We start from the raw sequence: 18718 nt of genomic DNA, 5'->3' as shown, positions 1-18718 counted from the left end.
ATAAAAATAAACATCTAGACACATTGTGGTAAACTTGCAGAGCATTAAGAATACAGAGAAAATCTAAAAAGTCAGGAAAGAAAAAACAGACCATCTTTAAAAGAATGGCATTTAGAGTCTCAGGAGATTTCTCATCAACAATGAATGTCAGGCACCCAAATTGGAAAAGGAGAAATAAAACTATCACTATTTGCAGATGATATAATATTTTACATAGAAAATTCTAAAGAATCCACTAAAAAAATAATAGAATAAATGAGTTCCACAATGTTGCAATATACAAGATCAATAAATAAAAATCAATTCCGCTCTTTTATAAAAGCAATGAACAAAGTGAAAATAAAAATTTTTTAAACTCCAACTACATTAGCATCAAAAGGATAAAATACTTGGGAATAAATGCAACAAAAGAAGTGCTAAAAACTAGAAAACTTTGTTGAAAAAAATCAAAGAAGACCTAAATAAATGGAAAGACATTTTTTTGTTCGTGGATTGGAAAACTTAATATTAAGATAGCCTTACACCCAGATTAACCTACAATTTCAACACAATCCCTATGCCAACGCCAGCTGGCTTCTTTGCAGAAATTGACAAACTGATTCTAAAATTCATATGGAAATTGAAGGGACCCAGGAGAGGCAAACAATCTTGAAAAAGAACAAAGGAGAAAAAGAACAAAAGAATCAAAGTACTCTCTGATTTCAAAACTTAACTGCAAAACTTTATTAAAACTTTAATAATCAAACAGCCTAAGGATATAGAGATCAAGGAAACAGAATTGTAAATCCAGAAATAAACTTGCACATTACAGTTAACAGACTTCCAACAAAGTTGCCAATACCATTCAATTAGGTGAAAAAATAGCCTTTTCAACAAATGGTGCTGAAAACAGTTATACGTACATATACAAAAGAATGAAGTTGGACTCCCATCTCACACCATATACAAAAATTAACCCAAAATGGATCAAAGACTTAAATGTAAGAGATAAAACTATAAAACTCTTAGAAGAATGCACAAGTATAAATCTTCACGACCATATATTAGGCCATGGTTTCTGAGATATGACATCAAAAGTGTAAGCAACCAAAAGAAAGAAAATAAATTTGACTTACCAAAATTTAAAACTTTTGTACTGCAAATAATACCATCAAAAAAGTGAAAGACAACCCAAAGAATAGGAGACAGTATTTGCAAATCATGTATATGATAATGGACTAGTTTCCAGAATATTAAAGAACAATTACAACTCAACAATAAAAAGATAAATAACACAATTTAAAAATGGTCAAAGGATTTAAATAGACATTTCTCCAATGGAGATTAAAAAAAAATGGCCAAAAAGCACATGAAAAGATGCTCATCATTAAAAATCATCAGAGAAATGTGTATCAAAATCATAGTGAGATATCACTTTCTACCTATTAGGAAGGTTATAAACAAAAAGACAAACATAAGAAGATTTGGTGAGGATGCAGAAAAAGTGGAACCCTCATATGCTCCTGGCAGAAATGTGAATGGTACAGCTGCCTTGGAAAATAGCTCAGCAGTTCCTTAAAAAGCTAAACAGAGTTATCGGCAACCCCATTCTTAGTTATATACACTCAAGACAGTATATATACACACAAAACTTGTACACAGATGTTCATAGCAGCATTATTCACAATAGCCAAAAACAAACAAACAAACAAAAAAACTAGAGACATGTCTCTATACTGGGGGTGCCTGGCTGGCTCAGTCAGTAGAGCATGCAACCCTTGATGCCATGAGTCAAGCCCCACATTGGGCATGGAGCTTATTAAAAAAAAAAAAAAAAAAAAAAAAAAAAAGAGTCTTGGGATGCCTGGGTGGCTCAGTCAGTTAAGTGTCTGACTCTTGACCTTGGCTTAGGTCGTGATCTCATGGTTTGTGAGTTCAAGCCCTGCGCCAAGCTTAGTGCAGAACCTGCTTGTGATTCTCTCCCTTTCTCTCTCCCCACCCCACCTCCTCTCTCTCAAAATAAATAAACTTTTTAAAAAATCCCTACACTGATGAATGTATAAATAAAAATTATATACATGAAAGGGAATATTATTTGACAATAAAAAGAAATGAAGTAGTGATACATGCTACAACATGGATGGACTTTGAAAACACTATATTAATGGAAAGAAGCCATTCTTAAAGGACTACATATTGCATGATTCCATTTATATGAAATGTCCAAAACAGTCAAATCTATAGAGACAAGAAGAGATTGGTGACTACCTAGGGCCAGGGGAAAGAGATGAGAGATGGAGAGAATGGCTAGGGATTTCTTTCTGAAGTGATAAAAATGTTTAAAAATTGATTTTGGTGGGAATGCAAGCTGGTACAGTCACTCTGGAAAACAGTATGGAGGTTCCTCAAAAAACTAAAAATAGAACTACGCTATGACCCAGCAATTGCACTACTAGGCATTTATCCAAGGGATACAGATGTGCTGTTTTGAAGGGATACATGCACCCCAATGTTTACAGCAGCACTATCAAAAATAGGCAAAGTATGAAAAGAGCCCAAATGTCCATCAATGGATGAATGGATAAAGAAGATGTGGTATATATATACAATGGAGTATTACTCAGCAACCAAAGAATGAAATCTTGCCATTTGCAACTAAGTGGATGAAACTGCAGGGTATCATGCTAAGTGAAATTAGTCAGAGAAAAACAAAAATCATATGACTTCACTCACATGAGGACTTTCAGAGACAAAACAGATGAACATAAGGGAAGGGAAACAAAAATAATATAAAAACAGGGAGGGGGACAAAACAGAAGAGACTCATAAATATGGAGAACAAACTGAGGGTTACTGGAGGGGTTGTGGGAGGGGGGGTGGGCTAAATGGGTTAAGGGGCTTCAAGGAATCTACTCCTGAAATCATTGTCACACTATATGCTAACTAATTTGGTTGTAAATTTAAAAAAATTTAAAATAAAATTTAAAAAAAATTGATTTTGGTGATGGTTGTATAATTTTTTTTTAATGTTTTTATTTATTTTTGAGACAGAGAGAGACAGAGCATGAGCAGGGGAGGGGCAGAGAGAGAGGGAGACACAGAATCTGAAGCAGGCTCCAGGCTCTGAGCTGTCAGCACAGAGCCCGACGCAGGGCTCGAACTCATGGACTGAGATCATGACCTGAGCTGAAGTCGGACACTTCACTGACTGAGCCACCCAGGCACCCCGGTTGTATAACTCTTAAAGCCATCGAGCTGTACACTTTAAATGTAAATTGAGGGGTACCTGGTTGCCTCAGTCCATCAAGCATGAGACTTGATTTTGGGGCTGCTAAGTTTGAGCCCCACACTGGGTGTAGAGCTTACTTAAAAATAAAATAATGGGTGTAAGTGATGAATCACTAAACTCTATACATGAAACTAATAATATACTGTATGTTAACTAACTGGAACTTAAATAAAAACTTGAAGAAAAAAATAAAATCTTTTTTAAAAATTAAATAAATAAATAAATAAATAAATGTGTAAATGTGTAATATATAAATTATATCTCAATAAAGCCATCCAAAACATGAGTGCCAAAGATAAGGATGTAATATATTCCCTATGGTAAATGAAAGTAAGTACAATACAGTTCAAGAGCTAGGATGAAGTAAAAACTAAGAGAGTCAGGATGTGTGGGTGGCTCAGTTGGTTAAGGGTCCAACATCGGCTCAGCCCCGCATTGGGTTCACTACTGTCAGCACAGAGCCTGCTTTGGATCCTCTGTTCCCCTCTGCCCCTTCTCTGCATGTGCATGCTCTCCCTCTCTCTGAAAAATAAACATTAAAAAAAACCCACAAAACTAAGAGAGTCTACCACCCTCAGACTTTTACTTAAATACCTAAAGAAGCACATCAGCAAGGATAGTGAACCTAGAAGGAAGGTCATGAGATTCAAGAAATAGTAATCACAGAATTTGGAAAATTTTGTTGATAAATTTAATCCTTGAGTGCAGAAAAGTAGTAATGAGTAAACTGTTTTTTAATAAAAGAAAAACTAACATTCTAGACACAAAGAAAAACATTGAGGAAGAGGTGTGCTTTTTCAGTGGGTAAAGTGTAATAAGGTCCTTGTCTTGTACAGAAGGGGACTTGAAATAACGAAGAACTCCACACTATGTTAGATAATTTTAGAATTCTAGTGTGCTAAAATTTTATAGGTAACACTAAAAGAAAAGAAACACAGCATATAGCTTCCAAACCAGAAAAAAAAAGAATAAAGAAAATTCTACCAACATGATAGAAGGCAAAAGAGAGAGAGAGAGAGAGAGAGAGAGAGAAAGAAAGTAGTCAAAGAAAACACCTATATTTGCAAACTAAAAAGTACTCAGAGCTAGACATGTCAAGACTTGGAAATATGGCTAAAGCAGGACTTAGCAGCCTTCAATGTATTTATTGAAAAATAACTCTCAAACAAAGTGTTCAACTCAAGAAGCTATAAATTACAGAGAAAACTCAAGAAAGCAGGAAGACCATACTAAAGATAAGATCAGAATTCAAGGAACCAGAAAACTTAAAAAAAAAAAAAAAAAAAAAAAAAAAAAAAGACAGACTAAAAGGTGACTTTTGAAAAGACTGTAAAAACAAACAAAACCTAAAGCAAGATATTACGAAAAAAGAGAAAGCATAATCAATGTTAAGAAAGAAAATAATCATACGCAGAGGAGATTTTTCAAATAGAAGCAGCTAGTATATACAATTTCACACCAACAGACTAAGCACATGGATGAAACAAATACTACCAAAATATTTTCCAAACAAGTATTACCAAAATCAATTCAAGAAAAAAAAAACTGAAGAAATAAATAATCATTAAGTATATTAATGGTTAGAATACCTAGCCAATGGCTAAGTCAAATAGCACCCAACCACCCACTAGGCTCACAGTTTTATAGATGAATCTTATCAACTTTTCAAAGAGCAAATAACCTCTATGTTTACAAACTGTTTTATGAGGGCAGTGTAACCTTGATGACAACATTAGAAAAGGATAGCATGTTTTGTTTTTAAGTTAATTTACTTATTTTTGAGAGAGAGAGAGGATGTGAGGGCATGGCTGGGAGAGGGTCAGAGAGATAGAAAGTGAGAGAGAGAGTATCCCAAGCAGACTCCACGCTGCAGAACCCAGAACCCAACTCAGGGCTCGAACTCACCAACCGTGAGATCATAACCTGAATCAAAATCCAGAGCCAGATGCTTAATGGACTGAGCCACCCAGGTGCCCCAGAATAGCATGTTTTAAACAGCACATGTTCATTTTGTGTGGGTGACTACAGATGCAAATATACTAGAGGTAAATATATTAAACAAAGTGTAAGTATAAAGTATATGCAAACTTAATTCCACAGTGTATGAAAGAAAAAATATATTACTAAATGGGGTTTTCCCTATAAATGCAAAGATAACCAACAGAAAAATCTGTCAATGTTTATTTACCATATTAACAGAGTTAGAGACAAAAAGCATACGCTCTAAGGGCACAAGGGAACTTTATGAGTGGCAGAAAATGTTCTAGATCTGAATTGTGGTAATAGTTACATAGTTGTATATATTTGTCAAAACTCAAACTGTATGCATAAAATTGATGTACTTTATTATATGTAAATTATCCTGCAATAAAGTTAGTTAACAAATATATGATCTCAGTTGGGGCAAAAAAGTATTCAATAAAATTATACACTGATTCATAATTTTAAAATATTATGACCACTATCACTGCTACTAGTCACCATTATACTGGAGATTCTAATCAATGTAATAAGACAAAAAAAGATGTGCAGGAAAAAGACAAAACTCATCATTACTTGCAAATGGTACGATTATCTACATTTTAAAAAATCTAATTAGAACTAGATAAACCATTAGAACTAATAAGAGTTCAACAATAAAAATCAATGGTGTTCTTAAACATTAGCAATATTCAATTATAATATGTAATCCCAAAATGTTACCAGTTATCAACTCTTGATTTCAGTTCAGGTCATGATCTCACGGTTCGTGAGTTTGAGCCCCATGTTGGGTTCTGTGAACTGAGCATGGAGCCTGCTTGGGATTCTCCCTCTCTCCCTCTCTCTCTCTCTCTCTCTCTCTGCCCCTCCCCTGCTTGCACACACACTCTCTCTCTCTAAAAAAAAAAAAGGGTCCAGAAAAAAACCCCAAATATATGGAAACTTAGCATATTAGAGTGTGACATTACAAAGCAGTGGAGAAAAGATGGGGTGGGGGGAACTATTATTCAATAAATGATGCTGGGACAACTGGCTATCAGAATTAAATTCCTTCCTAAAAAAAAAAATTCAGATGGATACAAGACCTAAACTTGATAAGCGAAACAATAAATATCAAAGGACCTTTATGTCACTTGGGTAGAGGATTTCTTAAAGACACTCAAAGAACAAATTATAAGGGGAAAAACCTGGTAAATCTGATTACATTAAAATTTACATATAAGGTCATTATAAATAAAGTTGAAAGACAAGCCAAAAATTGAGAGCAAGTATTTACAGTGTTTATAACCAAACAATCCAGAATATGTGTACATGTGTATGGATATGTGTCTGTATGTATGACTCTTAGAAGTGAATAAGAAAAGCTCAAACAACTCAACAGAAAAATGGGCAAAGAATATAAATAGAGGCAACTCACAGAAGAAACTGTAGGAAACATAAGAAAGTATACTCAACCTTTACTATTGAATGCCTATCAAATTGGCAAAAAAAAATTTTAAATATGTGTATATGTGTATATATGTATATATCAGATATACAAATATACATATACATATAATATATATACATATACATATATATATATATATATACACACATATAGAAGGCTTTACAGTAACAATTATTAGCAAAATATGGGCAAGAATATGTACAATGTCAAGAGGGGAAAAGTTACAGAATATGATCAGTATGATATAATTTATATAAAAATTTAAAAACAAATGCCACATATTATTTATGGTTACACATCCATAAAGTAAAAGCATAAAAATACAGATAGGAAAGAGCCACTCAGCATGAAGATAGTGATTACTTCTAAAGTAAGAGGAAGGCAGGATAGGATGATGAGGGAGTAAAGAGAACATTTCAACTATATCCATAGCTTTTAGTTTCTAAAAAGGTCTGAAACAAATTTGGCAAAAATGTGAACAGCCCTTAAATATGGGTGGTAGCAACAAAGATGTTCGTTATGTTATATTCCATATTTTCTATATGTTCGAAATATTTCAAGAATTTTTAAAAAATCAACTCTTCCCAGGGTATTTGGGTGGCTCAGTCAGTTAAGGGTCCGACTGTCAAGTTTGGCTCAGGTCATATCTCTTAGTTTGTGAGTTTGAGCCCTGCATCAGGCTCTGTACTGACAGTACAGAGTCTGCTTGGGATTTTCCCCTTCTCTCCCTTTCTCTGCCCTTCCCCTACTCACATTCTCTCTCTCAAAATAAATAAACTTTAAAAAAAAAGTCAGCTTTCAAATAAATTTAGTATCATTTAATACTCTAACAAAAAGAAAAAAACTTTCAAGAAGTTCCCATAAAAGTTTTCCCATGAAGCTTATTCAGACTTTTAGGTTCTATACAAATTTATGCTTTCTATTTTCCTGCTAAGCCATTTTAATTAATTTTGCATGATTTTACCAGTTTGATGTATTATAAGCTACACAGTATCATAAGGTATGCCACTATAAATGATGGGATTTATAATAAGGTTATTATTATATCGTATTTCTTTACAAACTTGTACTTATGTATTTTAGTTCTATATTATAGAACTCCTCATCTCTTGTGATTGGTAATACAACCTCAATAAGTAGGCAGAACAATGCTATAATATAGGCAGAACAATGCTATAATATTTAGTGACAGAGCTGGGATTAACACCTAAAGCATCAGGCTCCAAATGCAGAACTCACCATAAAGAAACTGAGGTTAAAGAAATCAAGGGACTTGCCCCAAAATATACAGTTAATAAAACTGTAAGTTAATTCTGCTATGCTTAAAGAACTTATGCTATTCTAAGTTTATAAACATTATGAAAATGTAGAATGACAAAATCTCAAAATTTATCCAAAACACAGATTCTAATTATTCCTCTGCTTAATTCTGAAGTCAGAATCATATGATACAGAGGATATTTTCCACTATTACTACATAACTGGAATGGTAAGAATAAAATCACATAGACCTTCAAAAGATCATTTAAGTAAATTTGTTTTCCCTCTTAAGATAAAAGGTTGGAAATTTCTTCAGAGGAAAATTAACTATATCTAAAAAGTAATACTTGGGGGGCTCAGTCAGTAGAACATGTGACTCCTGATCTTGGGGTCCTAAGTTTGAGCCCCATGTTAAGCACAGAGTTTACATTAAAAAAAAAAAAAGTAATACTTGGGTAATTATGATACCACGAGTATCAATTATTATTTTTATGTTGTTCAAAACAAGCATATGTCAATCACTGCATTTTGGCAACTTCCCCTTTTTAGTGAGCATGACAATTAAGCATTAGGTCCCAGGTTAATTTTTATTTGTCAAACACAGTGAATGCTGTGATTTTAACAAACTTCAGAGTATCTTTACACTTGTATATCCCCTTCTTGGTTTATCTCATTGGCTTTAGGAGGTTTAGGAGCGGTAGGGGACATGTTAGAAAGTAGTGCACAATTTGACAAAGATTAACTACTCAAAGCTGTAAGTATAAATAGCCCATACAAATAAATCAAGGTCTTAACTGTTTTTCTAATAGTTCAGAAATGGTACTTCTGAGTGCCAAAGGAAAATACCAAAAGGTCTCTTAGGAAAATCTTTTCAAATTTTTAAATGTAAGAATAGAGCATTTAAAAAAATATATAGATCCACATGTTTAGCAATGCAAATTCTATTGCTAAATTTACATAAATTTGTATCAATTTTATTTCTCTGTGTTTTAAAGGATGCATCTAAATGGAAACAGAGTTGAGTTCAAAGGTATATCAAGTATGCATATCTCTTAAGTTCAACATTAGATTTTTATTGGATTTTATTTTGTAAATGATGAGAAACCAATGATGGTTATCACCGTGGGAAGTGACACTACGAAACTTTAATAGTATAACTTTAGCTGTAATTCAAAGAATGGATAGTACAGTAGCAGCTAGAAATGGGAGGGTATTACAATAGAAGTTAGAGATTGAAAAGGTTTTATAATGGTCTAGGTCAAGGGAGAGCTTTATACAAATTCAGACACAAATTCAGATACTCCTGGAGATCCTGAGTCAGTATGTTTGGAGCAAGTTCTCATAATCTTAGGTGAAGAGCTAAACACAAATGACTGGTAGTGAGAGCATCAAAGGGAAGATACCCTTCACGCTGACACCTTTAAAAGAGTATCAGGGACTCATAAAAATTACAAGCGATGCTTCACTTGTACCACAAATGAACACTGACTCACCTGGATCAGGGTCATATTTTAGGTCCAATGGATGTACAACAGGGTGGTACTGCTTCTAAACACAATATAAATTAAACAGATTTAATCGTTTAATCCTTCACATAAACATTTCCTTCAGCTAATGTAAGCACATATACTATTAGTCAGTAGAATCCTTCTTTTTTTTGGAGGCGGGGAGAGATGCTGAAATGTGCTGGAGAGGCGAAAAGTTCAAAGTGAGTCTGAATTACAAACTAAGTCTTTTACAGTAGTGCCACCTACTGCGTACACTAAGAAATAGCACCATTAAAAACGCTGAAGAAAAGCGAACAAGCAAATTAAAGGCACGGAGACTGGATTTTGAATTTAAAGGACAAGGTAGTCTCCAAATTACGTACAGACTGTTTTTCAAAAGTTCCTTTTAAGGCGTCTGGGACTCAGAGCTCCTATGTCCACAGCAACTCTGTTTCACGCTACCATGTCAGCACACTAAAGCCTACACACCTTTTGATACGCTGGGACTGCTAAGAGCGGAAGTACAGAAACAGGACCCACCTGCTGGCTTCGGCAGCACATATACTAAAACTGGAACAGTACAGAAAACTAGCACGGCCCTTGCACAAGGATGACACGGAACAGGATCCACAATTCAGCAAAAAGAAAAAGGAAAATTTTCCGCCTTACTCCTGTCCAAAGCCAGCAGGAGACAAAAATGTTTTCTAAAAGAGCTGTCTTTAGTATCCTTACCCCATCCATCCATTTTTCATCAGTTTTTAAACTTCCATTTCACCCAGGCCTGCTAACTTTCTCTCTTTTATGCAATACTGATTACTAGGTTTCTTTCCAGGAAAGAAGAGGGTAGTAGTAGGGAGAGAGAAAGTAAATACATTTTGAATGTTTTCCCTAGGAAACATTAAAAAGCAGTGGGGGGGAATGGAGTAGGGTATTTCTTTGAGAACTGTTATGGCAGAAAATAAATGAAAAATTCTGCTTATATTTTTTCTCAAGGAATAATGACTAAAAGTTTTAGGTAAAGTAACCATCTTTACTGTCTAAAACAATTCCTGACAAAAAAAGCAACAAGAAGATTTATACGTGAAAGTATGCTAATTTCAAAAATTAATGACAAACAGTATAACATAATCTAAAGCAACACGTATTTCTCACTCCAGAGGCAATGGCATGCCCAGCAAACCTACCCTCGTCCCATCATGACTTTTGGAGCAAAACAAATTACACACAATTCATAAAGCAAATTTCGGTGTTATGAACAGGTACTCAACCTTCATCATCAGTTTAACTAAAGGGTCTTCCAAAATATATAAACATACACAAATAATATGCAAACACAAATGACACACAGAAAGAAAAGGCTTAAAAGATAAATTTATTTTGCCTTCTTGGTCTCAGAATTGTAAAGTCATTGTCAGTCTTTCATCTTCAAATTCTATTTTAAAACCAGCTGTGTTTAAAATCTAGTATGACTTAGAATAGGAAAAAATCTTGCAAGAGACAAACAGTAGTAATTGAGGAAGAAAAGGCAAAGAAAACAAAATGTCATTTATGCCACATAGATCTTATACTTTAATTTTTTTATTATAGTAAAATAGACATGACACAAAATTTACTCTCTCAAAGATAAATCATCTTACCAGAATTTCTTGTTTTGCTTTTATGGTTTTGATGACACATTCAAGGATCTTTCTGGGATACTGCTTACGTTTTGTGGCTATATCTACTATGATTTCATCAAACTGATCTTCAAGTACTTTGATATCAGAATCTATTTCAAGAGAAAAAATATTAAAAATTTTCTTAAAATACATTGGTTATAGTCTATATAGTAATGTAATACAGATAAGCTAAATTTAGAAAACAAAAAATAATTAAGAAAAACAAATATGGTAAGTTAATGTATGCCCCCACTTTGGTGATTAATTCATTTACTCATTGAAAAATCAATTACTGAGCACCTATGGGAAGCTAGGCCTAAATCAGAAAAATACAAAGATGACTATAACGTGATCCCTGCTCTCTAAGGGATCACAGTTCACTGGAAGAAACAGGAAACTACAAAACAACTTGATAAATTCAACAGAGGTATGAACAAAATGCTATTCAGACACAGAACAATGGAACACTAACACTGCTTGGGGAATTTAAGACTTTAAACAGAAAGTAACATTTGAGCTGAGCCTTGAAATCTAAATGTAAATCCATTAGATTAAAAAAAATGTAGGAAAAAATACAGAGAGAAGCATTTTAGTCAGAGGAAACTATATTTGCAAGATCATAAGAGTTTTGGGGAAACTGTTCTAAAAGTTCTAAATGGCTGCAGGATAAAGCATAAGGAAAGAAGGATGATATAATTACAAAAGAACTAGACTGTAAAGGGCATTTAATGTCACAGTTCCTAACATGTTTTGAGTTTATTGTGTGCTGCACCAAAGCTGTGACAGTAGCATAGAGTTGGTAAATCTGAAATAGACACAACTGGATAAATAGTAAGAAAAAGTAAGAGACACAGTGACTTTAGAATTTCTTTGATTTAGCTAAAACTATGTTATCCATTGCTTTCCTGTTTTAAAATAGTGACTCTCAAACTTCAGCAGAATGAAAAATCACATGGGGACCTTGTCAGAAGTACAGAAATTTTGATTCAACAAAGGCCTCTGAAATGGAGTCCCAAAATTAGACACCCCGGATGAAATGAATGCAGATGGTACATCAACCTTATTTTGAAAATCATCTTAAAGAATAAGTAGTTAAAAATACTAAAGAGCTAGGCCATTGGCTTAACTGGCCTCACAGCACATGTGTTCTGCTGTATCAAAGTCTATGCTGGAAATGTATCTATTTTATTGAGTAGAAACTTCCTTAAGAAGTCTGAAATAGTAATATACATATTTTTGGAAACATTTCCAAACATTGTTGATATATATCAGCATATATATATACATACTGGGTAAAGATTAATGACCTATATCAGGTATCTCTCATTCATGTAACAAATACTCATTAAGTCCAACTAAATTACTTCTTTTGAGAGTATTATGAGAAAATCAGCCATTGCTTACTTTGAATACTCACTTAAGTGGGCAGCCCTCCCTAAATTTTAATTTATCCACTTAAAAAGTTCAATCATTAGCCTGAAATAATAATGTACTATTTCACAGTTAAAAAAAAGTCCCCCAGCTAAATCTTGTATGTAGGAGGAAAGTGGTTTCTCAGCGCCACCTAATGATAAAGCTACAAAACTGAAATGTATAAACAATTTGAGGAGGGAGGATTTTGTCACCCAATGTAACAAGTATTTACTAGGTACCTACTATGTGCCAAGCTAAGTGTTGGAAATATAGTGATAAGAAAAATAAATATAGCCCCTGCTCTCAAGGAACTTACACTTTAATTCTTAAATGTACCTGGTCAAACCGAAAATCAAGTCCTTTCAGGGTAGTTACAGAGGAAACGAGAAGGTTGATTTCACTTGTATATTCATTCATTCTTTCATTTCTCCACTCATTTCTAAAATGATCCCCGCGAACAAAACAGACAAAAAAACCCTCTCCTTTGTGAAATTTACTTACTGCTTCTGTGTATTAGATCAGATACAAATCCTTTTAATTCTATCTGCTGAATATCCCTTGAACCCTTTTCTCTCCTTTCCTACTTAGGGCAAGTCTTCACCACCTTTTACTGTACTACTGTAATAACTTCCCTAAGATCAGCCTGCCTTGAATTTCTCTCTTCTCCAATCCAACCCCTACACAGCGGGCAGGTAGCTTTCTAAAACACAAAGCTTTTCATGTAAATTCTACTTTAAAAATCTCCACTGGTTTTCCATTTCCTACAGGATAAAATGCAAATTTCTCAGCAAACTCTCAGGGCTCTTTGTGATATGGCCCAAATTTATCTATCTGGCCACATCTGCCATTAGTTTCCCCAATTCATTTTTGGTATTTTCCAAACATATCACTCCTTTGTGCCTTTGCGTATGCTGTTTTCTTTGCTTCATATGTCCTTCCTCCTTTTCATCCAGCATGCTGTCATTTATTAAATGCATTTAATTTAATAACAATCCACTCTGTTAGGTCTTCTCCCCCTTCCCAAACAGTATAGTAATTCTTCGTCCATTTCCTTCCATTAACAATGAATTCCTAAATGGTAAGGACCAGGTATTCTCATCTACGACCTAGAATTTGGTATAATGCCTGGTGTTATCAAGTGCCCATGAAAGAAGGTAAAATTGTAGTATTCTCAACTATTTCCCCTCACAGTTATAAGGAGGAAAAGGAACAAAGAATAATCATACTCCAGTTAGGCTGCCAATTTATTAGAAAATACATATCTTAATCTATAAATTGATGAATCATATTGCTAAAGGCAGCCTGGAGCAAACAATAAAGCAATTCCAAAGTGACTTCACAGAACAAGAGTCAGATAAAGATACAGTAAAGGCTGTGTAGTTTGAAAATTCTCTTAGGTGATTGTGATACACCTCCTCTCCCCTACTAACTGGCAATCACTCTGATATTTGAGAAATCTAATGTTACTGCTTTTACCATTTTAACATATAACACCAGAAAGTGAACATCGGTGACTCTGAAGAGATAACTATAATAATCCCAAGGATTAGACATGAAATTTTCTGGGCAAAGTATTATCTTAACGTTGAGAAGAAAAATTATAACCACAGAGGTTACTTGATGGGCTTGCAATCAGCTCAAGAGTATAACTGGATCAAGTGATATCAAGCAGTGATACCAAGTTATGCTGGTCAGCATCTCTAACATCACTATGGGGAAAGACAAGACACTCTGACCCTCTTGTCAGGGTAGTCCTTCTCTCAGACATTGTTGGAAAATTCTGCCTCTCTTCCCACATAGATCATTCCTTTTCTACTAATTTTGTCCTTCCTACACTGAGCACTTTCTATTAAAACTTTGATTTCTTCAGATACGTCAAAATCGTTAGTACAATCAAATCTTCTTTGAAGAAAATAATCTGTCTTTAAGGAGGTTTCTCCATATATTTACCTCATACTTTACATGGTACTCTTGTAATTTAACTTCATACTTCTAAGGGTCCTTCACTATCTACTCTAAGGATCGCCTGTAAAACTACAACTTGATTTATAAGGTCTTAATCACAGAAATTCTCTGGGCCTGTTTTTTTTTTTTTTTTTTGTCTGGAGATAGTCGTACAGTATTTTCCAGTAAACTACTAACAAGGGTACTTTCAAAGATTAATCAGATTCTTGTTGAGAATGCCAAATAGCATATATATAGAATCAAGGTACCTACTGTATTGTTTGCTTCAGATTTATGGCTTCCATAGTCTTTTAGATTCATTTCCTTCCCCCATCCCCCTAGTGAAGGAAATTTTTTAAATGGGACACTGAAAATGGGGATTAAAATTAGCATCTGAAATAAAGTTAGCTACAAAAATAACTCAGAAATGACACAAGGAAGAAGTTAATACACATACCCATAAAACTATCTGAAGCTTCCTGCCATGCTTGCCCATTAATGCTGACATTCTCTTGCACAGCTGATTCAAAGGTCTGAAATAAATTCACAATACTCAAGTCACTAAAAATAACTTTAAATATTGAATTAAAACATTTTTCAAAATAAGAATTTCAGATTTGTAAATAATATCAAGAAAAGTAGATTAGCTTATTAGTATATTCTTTTCAATTAAGTACTATTCCATCAGTCATTGATTCTTTCTACATTTTAACTCTGATTTAGAGTCAGTTGAATCTCAAAGGTATAAGCACTACCTACATATGCTGCTAAATGAGCGTCGGTGTTAACAACAGGGAAGAAATGCTTAAAAGATAGTGAAATTAATTTCTACTTCATAAAGGACTCTATTTTTTAGAGATGTACACTGAGATATACAGAGATGAAATGGCATGAGATCTGGAGTTTGCTTTAAATTAGGAAGTGTAGAGGCACCTGGGTGGCCAGTTGGTTGAGCATCTGACTTTGACTAGGGTCAAGATCTCACAATTGGTGAGTTAGAGCCCCATGTCAGGCTCTCTGCTATCAGCACACAGCCTGCTTTGGATCCTCTGTCCCCCTCTTTCCCTATCCCTCTCATGCTTGCACACATGCTCTCTCTTTCTCTCAAAATAAATAAACATTTAAAAACAAATATACAAAAATAAAATAAAATAGGAAGTGTAGGGGCACCTGGGTGGCTCAGTCAGTTGACTCTTGATTTCCACTCAGGTCATGATCTTGCAGTTTGTGAGTTTGAGCCCATCGGGCTCCTTGCTGACCGTGCAGAGCCTGCTTGGATTCTCTCTCAGCCCCTGCTGATATTCCCCTCTCAAAATAAATAAATAAACTTAAAAAACAATTTTTTTTAAATAATAAAAAGTAAAATAAAATAGGAAGTGTAATGGGGCACCTGGCTGGCTCATGTGACTATAGAGCATGTGACTCCTGATCTCAGGGTTGTGAGTTCCAGCCCCACTTTGGGTGTGGAAACTACTTAAAAAATAAATAAATAAAATAGGAAGTGGAACAAGATTTTGGTAACTGTTAAATTTGGTGATGGATACAAGGGTGTCCACTGTACTAGTCTGTTTTTTCTAAGGTTAAAAATGTGTACATTAAAAAATAAAGGACTAAAGGAATTTGATAGTACCATTAAAATTTTAAATGCACACTCCCTATTACCTAACAATTTCACTTCTAGCAAAGTATCCTAAAGAACTATTCCCAAAAAACATAAAAAATGCATTAGAAATATTTATTAAAGCACTATTTGAAATTGTGAAACATTGAGGGGAAAATAAAATCTAAATCACAATTTGGAAAATGGTTAAATATACTATATCCATATCATGCAACACTTAAAAAGAATGAAGTATATCTCTAAAAACCATTGCCAAATAATAAAGACATATTTGATAGAAAAAAAAAAAAGCTAACCTTCTACATTAGCATGACACTATTAACGTAAAAAACAAAAAACTAAAACAACAAAGAGAGAGAGAGAGAGATGTAAAACCATAAAAAGGTACAGACGGGGTGCCTGGGTGGCTCAGTCAGTTAAGCGTCTGCCTCCTGATTTGGGGCCAGATCATGATTCCACCATTGTGAGATCCAGACCCCAAAGAGCTCTGTGCCCAAAGTGTGGAGCCTGCTGGGATTCTCTCTCTCCCTCTCTCAAAAGTAAACAAATATTAACAAAAAAAGGGGGGGGGGGCAGTATAGAAGGATTACACCCTCCAGGCCTTCCATAATAGTAAGTTACTTCCAGGAAGGAAGAGGGATAGGGGAGAGGAATTCAGACTTTTGTTTTATGCTGTTTGTTACTATGAGAATGTATTTTACACATTTTGTATGAGTAAAAATAAGCATAAATCAAATAATGACTGATAATTATGGGTTAAATACACTTTAAAGGTTTTATAAATTAAAATCCTTACTTTATACATGGTCATTCAAAGATTATCTCAGAACACAAACTGTGATACATTTCACTGCAAAATCATATCAATCTAGTCTTTTTTTAAGTTTATTTGAGAGAGAGAGTGTAAGCGAGGGAAGGACAGAGAGAGGGAGAAAGAGAATCCCAAGCAGGGTCTGCATTGTCAGCACAGGACCTGGTGCGGTGTTCGAACTTGCAAGCCCTGAAATTGTGACAGGAGCAGAAATCAAGTGTCAGAAGCTTGACTGACAGCTACCTGGTTGCCCCAATCCAATTTTTTTTTCAAATTTCCATTACTACATTATGTGGTTTTAGCTAAAGAGATATGTCAGCATACTTAAGCCTCTGCCTTTTACCTGCTCTTAATATAAAACACAATAAATTCCTTGGTAGTTTAAGTCTTCAAATCTTTATCTTCTAATTCACTTAATCATCCGTTAAATAAGGTATGATAGGTTAAGCCAAGCTCCTTTTTTTTCTGTAAAGTAAATGTTCTAAGTACATTAGCACTTCCTAGAAAGGGACAAATTCTAAGATCATTATGCAATGAAACAGTCTTTCCCCAAAAACTACTAAAAAGGTCCTGAGGTATGTCTCTATTATTGTTCCCTTGCTTGCAAGAAGGTAGTAGCAGAATTACTCTACACAAAACTGGAACACAGAATCACTACCCAGGCACTGTTCCTTCCTTCTTCCATTTAACCTTTTTTTTTTTTTTTTTATTGTTTGCACTGTGGTCATTCACAGAGTGTGAATGAGTTTTTGAACTTTTCCCCCCCAACAGATAGACTGTGTGCTTCCTGAAGACAGGTGGTATCAATCCCTCTATCTGTTGTGTCTTCCCCCCCCCCCCCCAAAAAAAAGCTTCTTCAGGGCTTTGCAAAATATGAGAAAGGAAGGGGAAATGTTTTGAGGGCCACTGAAGTTTATAATCAAGACCCCTTCCTTATCTACTTTAGACTTTACAGAGAAAATGTTTTCGCGGACTTTACATGAAGTTCTGAAACAGGGAAATGGAAAGGCCTAGTTTAGTGACTGACTGATTTCCAGGATTACCCTTTCCAGGAGTCTATGTCTGCACTGTCCAATAGGGGAGCCATCTGCCACTTTGTGGTTATTGAGGCCTTAAAATGTGGCTAGTCCGAAAGGAGATGAGCTTTAAATGTAAGACACCAGATTTGGAAAGTTTAGTACTACCAAAAGAATATGAAATTTCTCGTTCATTTTCTATTATGACAAGTTAAAACGGTATCTTGGATACAGACAGAGCGCGCTAAATGAAACATATCATTAAAGTTAATTTCACCTATTTTTCCTTCCTTTAATTTCAAGTTACATACATAGCTCCTTGTATTTTTCTACTGGACAGCGCCAGCCTTAAGCGATTAACGATACCCGGCTGACACTAGCATCTATCTCGTCCCCTTGCGTTTCTCGGGCCGCTTCTACGCGAGCGGGCGGCACCGCTAACTTTGCGAAGCCCGGCGTAGGCCCCTTCTGAGCCCTCAGACGGTGCGGGTCAAGGGAATGATAAAACAAGAGATGGCTACTGGGCCCGTACCCACTGCACATCTCGCAGCGCAGGCTCCCGAATCTCCTCTGGCAGCGCGTCCCCCAGCTTTTCCACGACGCGGCCGCACAGTTCTAGCATTTCCGTCACGGCCCGCTTCGAGGTGCAGCGCACCCGAAAGTCCTCTCGGGAGGTGGCGGCGACCGATGCCCCGTCGTCCGCCCCGGCCACTGTCTCCACGTCCCTCGGAGGGGAAGGGACCACCAACACAGACGCCCGCGCCATTTCTCCTGTTTGAATCGCGGGCGGGAACTCTGGGAGCGGAAGGG

At 35.3% G+C, this 18718-nt stretch overlaps 1 protein-coding gene and 1 pseudogene across 2 annotated transcripts in view; one reads left to right on the top strand and one right to left on the bottom strand.

The window, feature by feature from the left end:
* NSL1 (NSL1 component of MIS12 kinetochore complex) overlaps positions 1-18685 on the bottom strand; it is a 64012-nt gene extending 45327 nt beyond the window's left edge. For both annotated transcript variants that reach the window (XR_009613522.3, XM_060643866.3), the window contains exons 1-4: positions 18441-18685; positions 14918-14993; positions 11083-11213; positions 9452-9506 (exon numbers count right to left, since the gene is read on the bottom strand). Coding sequence is in view for 1 of the 2 variants with exons in the window: in XM_060643866.3 (XP_060499849.1) it covers positions 9452-9506; positions 11083-11213; positions 14918-14993; positions 18441-18674 (496 nt within the window). In the remaining variant the exon portion in view is untranslated. The remainder of the gene's footprint in view (positions 1-9451; positions 9507-11082; positions 11214-14917; positions 14994-18440) is intronic.
* On the top strand, positions 9987-10082 carry LOC132686968 (U6 spliceosomal RNA; annotated as a pseudogene).
* Positions 18686-18718: the final 33 nt, after the last annotated feature.

The sequence above is a fragment of the Panthera onca genome, chromosome F1, assembly GCF_046562875.1.
Source record: "Panthera onca isolate mPanOnc1 chromosome F1, mPanOnc1 haplotype 2, whole genome shotgun sequence".
NCBI lineage: Eukaryota > Metazoa > Chordata > Mammalia > Carnivora > Felidae > Panthera > Panthera onca.
This window is presented reverse-complemented; position numbering and strand designations above follow the sequence as displayed.